The sequence below is a fragment of the Terrapene carolina genome, unplaced genomic scaffold (assembly GCF_002925995.2).
Source record: "Terrapene carolina triunguis isolate 2854851 unplaced genomic scaffold, T_m_triunguis-2.0 Scaffold695, whole genome shotgun sequence".
NCBI lineage: Eukaryota > Metazoa > Chordata > Testudines > Emydidae > Terrapene > Terrapene triunguis.
The window spans coordinates 866,192-873,944 of NW_020665046.1; the positions used below are offsets into that span (position 1 = coordinate 866,192).

At 50.1% G+C, this 7,753-nt stretch overlaps 1 protein-coding gene across 3 annotated transcripts in view; it reads right to left on the bottom strand.

Annotated features, from left to right (window-relative positions):
* Positions 1-7,401, bottom strand: part of SRL (sarcalumenin) — a 93,870-nt gene extending 86,469 nt beyond the window's left edge. For 2 of the 3 annotated variants that reach the window (XM_026659807.1, XM_024215119.2), the window contains exon 1: positions 7,251-7,400. In XM_026659807.1, coding sequence (XP_026515592.1) covers positions 7,251-7,311 — 61 coding nt within the window. In that variant the 5' untranslated portion in view covers positions 7,312-7,400. Of the gene's footprint in view, positions 1-7,250 lie in introns of all 3 variants that reach the window. The other variant, XM_026659806.1, reaches the window with a different exon arrangement.
* Between the last annotated feature and the right edge of the window lie 352 nt (positions 7,402-7,753).

Here is a 7,753-nt window from a genome sequence, read left to right on the forward strand (position 1 = left end):
GCCGGAGCGCCGGGGGGAGGGCGGCGAGCCCGGCCGGGGCCCCACTCGCCCCGGCCGGCCGGAGCGCTGGGGGGAGGGCGGTGAGCCCGGCCGCGGCCCCGCTCTCCCCGGGTGAGCGCCGCCCCCCTCCAGGTGCCGCCCCAAGCACATGCTTGGAGGGCTGGTGCCTGGAGCCGGCCCTGCTCTTAACACACATTCCTTATTCACACACAACACAGAATTGATATACACAGAACATTTGAACAGAAACATCAAATTGCAACGCAAGAGAAAAACAACCATTGCATTCTTTTACTTATTTTAAAATGCTAAACCTACAACTAAGTGGTGACCCTAAAAGGTCTGTCACTGTCTTGAATTCAGCACAGACACAGATTCTGGCTGATGCATCTCTACCAATGGCCCATTAGGCCATTCCTTTCTGCTTTCTGAAAGGGTGGCTGGCAGAATATGGTCAAATCATACACCAACACATTTAATACATGCTATATTATTATTCTTTCTCCTTCATTTTAAATTATACAAAATACAAACATAAAACCCTACTACTACACAAGTACAGACCACATTAGGCACAAAACACCCAGAAAAGCTGAGAAAGGTGGCCTCACACCCAAGGAGATCCCACGAACCGAGCCCAGCAGCACCTGTGATCACAGCCACAGACAGGCCCGGCCCATGTATGGATTTGCATAGTGTAGCGTTACTGTGTGATGTAATCTCACACCTGTTGGTCTATCCCAAGGAGATAAAATTGCAACAGCTGCTGCACAATAATATCAGATCTGAACACGTGATTCTTAGGGATTATTAGCTGATGAATTTCATGTGTAGGGGGAGTAGGAGAGAGGGGGGTTCTTTCCTGTTTGGGAACTGTGAACGAGCGCCTTACAATTTTCCAGTATCCATTTCCTCTGGAATCCCCCCCACCCCCGCCTCGGGTGAATAATTCTTGCTCCGTTGGATGCGAGCAGCTCTTTTGCCAGTACTCCAGCATTCAACATTTGAGTTCATTTTGATTGCACACATAGGTCACATGGTATTATTTCCTTACCCTGACTGGATGAGGAGCATAACCCTCGGAATCAGGTGTCTGGCACAAATACTCCCATTTACACCTTTGAAAGTTGATCTCTGGGAATATTCTCTAAAAGTCACTGTTGCCCTGAGTTTTCTTGCCTGTGAGCCCGTTCATTGAAAGAGAGCACTATAGGGGTGCACAGCAGCTCCAATATGAAAATATTTTCTCAGCTATAATATGGAGTGTTTCATCACAAGGTTTGGATACCAGTGGAGCTGTGGCTTTCAACCCTTTTTCATTTGTGGACCCCTAAAAAATTTCTAATGGAGGTGTGGACCCCTTTGGCAATCTTAGACATAGTCTGCGGAGCCCCAGGGGTCTGTGGACCACAGGTTGAAAACCACTGCAGTACAGTAACCCACTCAAAAATGGTGCGGCTCTGTCCCCCTCTAGTGGCAAGACCATATAGAGAAGACTATGAGTCTGCTCCTGCCTCTGAACTAATGTACCTGGTACTTCAGCTCAAGTAAAAGACACTCAGGTTTTAGATCCAGTTAATTCACCGCAGATTCTCACTAGGTTTTCCAACAAAGCTCTACAGGTACCCACTTCAGACTGCAACATGCATCAGACAATACACCTCTACCCCGATATAATGCGACCTGATATAACACGAATTCGGATATAACGTGGTAAAGCAGTGTTCCGGGGGGGGCGGGGCTGCACACTCCGGCGGATCAAAGCAAGTTCGATATAACCTATAACGCGGTAAGATTTTTTGGCTCCCGAGGACAGCGTTATATCGGGGTAGAGGTGTATTTTACATGGTGTAAAATGTGACTTATGTTCTATAAATGTCTCCAGTCTTATGAATCAACAATCAATCTGTTCACTGAAGAATCAGACAACTGATTCTAATTTTAAAACACTAATAGTCTGCTGCTGCCCACACCCAAGCAATCTCGTTGGCATTAATGGGGCTGCAGGGGTGTATCTGAGAGAAGAACTGGCTCTCAGCATTCTTAGTTTGACATCTGTCACAACGACATGGCATGTAATTGCAGTTTAATCAGACTCACAGAAGAAAAGACCATTTTGGTCATACCTGAATTGTACAGAATTCTCTCTCTTGCTTGCTAACACCTTCTTCAGCCTGCTCTTAAACACTACCAGTGAAAGTGTCTCAACCCTTTTCTTTTGAGAGCAAAGCTGATGATAAAATAAAATAATAATAATTAATAATAAATAAAAAATTGAAAAACAAAGTTGACATTTTGACATTCTTTCCATTTTGCAGGGTTCGAACATGACCCATTTTTCCTGATTTTTTTTTTTTTCAAAATTTTTTAAATTGAATGTTTAATCAAAAAGGTTCTCAAAATGGAGACTGAAATTTTTCTGTTACTGAGAAGTCGGTTTTTGGAAAAATAAAAACTAGCAATAAAAAATTCAGTGAAAATTCAATGGAAATTAGCACTTTATTTATTTATTTATTTTGCAAATCAGTGGAGATTTTTGAAAAAACCAACCAACCACACGTGCAAACATTTCTGAAAAAAAAAAACAGCATTTTTCACAAACTCCCCTATATCTCTTTGTATAAAAAAATTGTTTCCATCTTTATTTGCTGTCTGGGCCTTGCTATTAAAAACCCTATTCCTGGTTTCTACCCTAGTTGAATCCTTCCTTAGATTCAAGTCATAGCTTCTTATGCTGCCATTGGTCAAGTCTGAACAATTCTCTTCTTTCATTTATACTGTTACCTCAATGGAGTTTATTTTTAATCATAAATTATGTTGTTCCTTAAATGCTTCATTACATGGTAAAAATCACAGGGAATAATCTTCCCTGGAAGCCAAAATACATACAAAATATACAGTCGGCGATGTGATAGCAAGGAGAATATATTTCTACTATAAGCCATCAAATATAGACCTAAAACCTGGAGAATTAGACAAAATTCCCATAAACTAAAATTAGAAAAAGAAAGAAAACAAGAAAAACGTGATGTGAAAGACACCCCATTAATACAGGCTGAAAAGTGACTCGCGGAATGCCTCTCTGATGGCGAAAGCACCATGAAGACACCTACGTAACCTCTCTGTTACTAGGCCCATCATGAACTCCTAACTGGACATGACCTGAACATAGGTTCATAGATTCGAAGGCCAGAAGGGACCATTTTGATCATCTAGTGTGACCTCCTTTAGAACATGGAACAGGGAACGTCCCCAAAATAATTCCTAGAGCAGATCTTTTAGAAAAACATCCAGTCTTGATTTTAAAATTGTCACTGATGGAGAATCCACCCTCCTCCCTTGGTAACTTGTTCCAATAGTTTGTGGTGGATTCTGCTCTTACTTCCACCCATGTAAATAAGGAGTAGCTGCACTGCACTCAGCAAGTCACACTGCCGCCAGTGAGGCCAAAGGCAGAGCCAGAGAGCTTTTGCAATAAGTTATGTAAATGGCCCCACAGCATAATTCTCAGGTTGTGCTGCAATATCTAGGTATTTTTATAGGCTGCAACCCTGTGTCCCCGAGCCTTCTTCTTTCCAGACTATATATTTTTAGCTGCCTTGCTCATTCCTCCTCATACATCTGATCTTCCATTCCTGCAGGACACCAGCTTCTGGGTGGAGGTCATGTGAGAACACACCGTCTCCTGGGATGTCACAGTTTTCTCTTGCTGCCAGCAGGGGATGCATGTTTCCTTAAATCTATAGCAGGAACCTGACGGGGCTGGAGAGGGTTTGAGGCAGCAGCTCTGCAGAGGGGGTTCAGGAATGACACTGTTTCCTGTAGTCCATTAAAGTTCCTTGTTCCGCGCTAGAAGAAAGTGGCTCTCTCTTGTGATTCGTTACCACTGTCACATGACACAAAGCAAAACGAGGAAGTACACAAAAGAGCAGCACAGAAATAGGCAGGGAAGAGGGGAAAACTATGCTGTAGCTCCACAAAGGCACTGGCTTGAGCAGGCCCTATTTTATCCTAGCCCATCCGTGCCCCCCAGCAAGAGATGCTGCCCAGGTCTAGTCCCTGGCATCACAATGGCTCAGTCCTGTATATGCTACATGTACCTGGGAACCCTAAAAACAATGCATAGCCATGGAAAACCAGCAACAATGCCACCCGGGGCCCCTGATGAAAACTCTTACCACTGCAGAACAAGGCACAATTTCCAGCTGTGATAGTGAAGTGCACATATAAGAGATGATACAATCTATAGTGACGGGACTGCAAAAGGCATTGATCTGATTATGGGCATTGACTGGTATGGGAAGGGTTTGCAGAGAGCGCACAAGACGTCTTATGCAGCGTCTCTGTGACTTCCCCATGGTATTCCTGCCACACACACAGCTAGAGCGATGTGACGGGCAACCAGCAAGGAACTCAGAGTTGGACAGGTGCATGCTGCGCAGCAGGGGGTGTATATGTGTATGTGCATGGGGGGGGGGAGTCATTTATTTAAAAGGGGAAAACTGAATTGCTTTTTAAAAATGGGTAAGGCAGATTATTTGAGGCCCCACGTGTGCAGAAGAAAGTAACTCCTCCCTTGCATAGCTGCTACAGTCACTAACACAAAGCGAGAAGTGCCGCTCCTGTTTGAGGGGTTGGTGGGCTCAGCAGTAGCTGCCGGAAAAACCAGCTGTCTTTCTAGATACTTGTGTGACTCCAGTGAGGGGAGCATCTGAGTGTCTCCTAAGTACATAAAAATAGAAATGCTAATCTCTCCACTTCCTTCCCAGCCCATGGGAGAAACCCTTCCCTGCAACTGTCGCTATTAGGAGGAAGGGGAGGAGCAAAACACGCATCCCTGACCTCAAGTCTTGGTAGGTGCCACGGCTTTCCCATCCCTCTGTAAAGGCTATGGCCCAGGTGGCATGAGGGCAAACCTCCCCTGACTGACATTCGATGTAGACTTTAATTCATGATTGTGACATCATAATGATGAAACCAATAGGATTCCAGTATGCAAATGATTCAAATGGGACTGACCGTATATGTTGCTTGGCACATTACCTGGGGATGGGAAATGGGCAAGGCATGAGGAGGCAAGTAGCTGGTGCGGTGGCAGTGGCTGGCCAAGGACGGGAGCTAGGGATAGAGCTGAGCAGACTTGGCAGGGTAGAGGGAGGGCGTGGGAAGAGACGGGCGGATTTGTGCAGGCCGCAGCAGGGGATGGGTTCCAGGTGTCCCCGTGTTGGAGTGTGAGGGAGGGCTGCCACCCAGCAGTCTGAGCGGAGGAAGTGGCACATGCAGGGTGGTACCTGCACATGCAGTGTGTGGCAGAGTGAGGTACACAGGAGAGCTGGGCTCGGGGACAGCTCTGAGGTTATGGACCAGAGAAGCAGATGGGAGGTCAGAGCTGAGAAGGGATCCAGGATGTGTCTGACAGTTCCCAGACAGCTCCCTGCCAGCCCCCTTGGGGTGCCACTTGTGCCCTCCCCATCCATGGATTGTGAGGCAGTGGAACGCTGTGCTCTGCGCGTCCCACCATGACATGTTCCCAGTTTCTCTCTGGGCACCCATGCTGAGAATCTGGGGGACTCCTGCCATTCTGGCTCGGGCTCTGGTGGGCCCTGCCAGCGACGGTGTCACATGGCCGGGCATGCCCAAGCAGGCGCTGATGGCACCAAATCCCGCCCAGATGGTCCGTATAGACGCGGCCTCCGGAAGGACCTTGTCTGCCCAAATGCTCCTCTCCACTCCAGAGTGCAATGCAGCCAAGTTGATGTGATTCAGGACACCAGAAGCCCGTGCAGGGCTCCACCCCTCCTGAGCGTCAATGGGCACAGGGGAGGGGCTGATCGACGCCCCAGCACATGGCTCCACGGGCCATTCTTCTTGCCCCAGCCCTGAGGCTGCAGTAGCAGCTACCGAACCATTCCACCGCCAAGGAGGGCTGAATCCTCTCCTGGCCCTCCCGGTGCCAAGCCGTTCCACATTCATGCTCAGCTTGGGGAATAACCTTCGGAGCCCAGGACACACTGGAGGGAGAGCTGGGATCTGTCAGCCACTCTCCCCTCTTGTTCTTGTGAATGATAAAGGATGTCCTTAAAAGGATAAAACTCCTGCTGCCAGTCCCCTGTGTGACAATGCTAGAAGGCAGCAGCTGGGTATGGCCATGGTGGGAGAGGCTGGGGAAGCGGAGGGGGAGGAGGGGCGGGAGGGCTGTGGGGAGCTCGGCGTCCAGTTACAAGGCTGTTTCCATACTTAGCCACCTTGCAGCCGCCTGGGATACGCAGCCCCAGCCCGTGTAGCAAAGAGAGACCAAATTAACTCAAGGGCAAGCAAGGGTAATGCTGATTTGCTTGCCCCATTCCTCCGACAGCAACCCAAAGGAGAGAAGCCTGCAGGAAGCAGCCACACACAGCCCAGGAATCCGTGGAGCTGGGCCCTATGATGGCATGGGGTCACTGCCCTATGCATGGGGGAGAAAGTGGGGGGCCGAGGGGAGGTCCTGGGGATGTGACTCAAAATACCGAACTGCACCTACATTTTGCCTGGCACATCTGCAACATCAGGGCAAGGAAACGGAGAGGAACCCCCGCACACACACCACCACCGTGCCCCACGGTAAAATGCAGCCCAGCCTCCCCCAGTGCAGCACAGAAAAAAAATCAGGCATTGGATAGTTGCCGTGCTCCTGCGCTGCCTCCCACGGCTGGGACATTCACGGAGTCCCTGACTCCGGAGTGACTCCAGCGCACGGGCAGGCCCAATATAATGCCCAGCCACCGCGCAGAAATAACCCACCCGCTGCATCAAAGTCTGCCCTTCGCATGCAACATGGACACAGCAAAAGAACACCCCCCCACACGCCTGCCTGCTGCAGGACAGCCTCACTGCATCATGGCAGCTGCCCCCAAAAGGCACGGGGGCTGCCCGGGTCAGTTCAAGCCAAGATACCCCCCAGGGGCCTCCGAGTTCGACAGCTCCCTACAGGGTTCTACTCATGCCATACCCAGTGCTTTCTAGGCACCTGCCCTAGACCTGAGTGGCTTGCACACCCCAGCTGCGGGCTGGGGGTACAGTCACTGCCCTGGAGCAGGGGACAGGCCAGACAATCCCCCTGTTGTGCCCACACAGAACAGGGGAGCTGGCAGAGAGGGGCACAGCTGAGGCAAGGGAAGGGCCCCAGAACCTCAGCACACACAATGCACAACCCCTGACAGTGTCCGGGGGCCCTAGCCCCCTAGGCAGTGGGGAGCAGAGGTGGGCCTTACCTGCAGCCCCGAGGAGCAGGAGAGACGCCACGCAGCAACACAGCAGCCTCAGTCCCTGCATGGTGGCTGCCAGGAGCTCTCTGCTGCTCGGCACCTCTATTTATACAGCAGCTGGGAGAAGGGGACAGGCCACAGTCACTAGGGCAACTGGGCGGCAGCACAGCCCTGCACAGATAGAGTCTGCCCGATATGCCCCCTCCCTAGTGTGGGTCTCAGGCCCTGCCTCCCCTCCCCGCCCCGAGTGTGCTGGAGGATTTTCACAGGGTTACACTCAGCTCTAACTGTCACAAACACCATGAAACAGGGGCTCCTGGCGGTGACGGCACAACTGCAGAGAGAGTGCAGAGAGAGGGTTATGCGGGGGGGGGAGGGGGAGGAGCGCCTGGAGGACACTAGTCTGTTCCGTACAGCTCCTTATACCGTGCCCATCACTGTAATATCTGAGCCCCTTTAGAAGTGCATTAAACAGGGGAGCAGGGCGTCCCCAGGGTGAGAGCACAGCC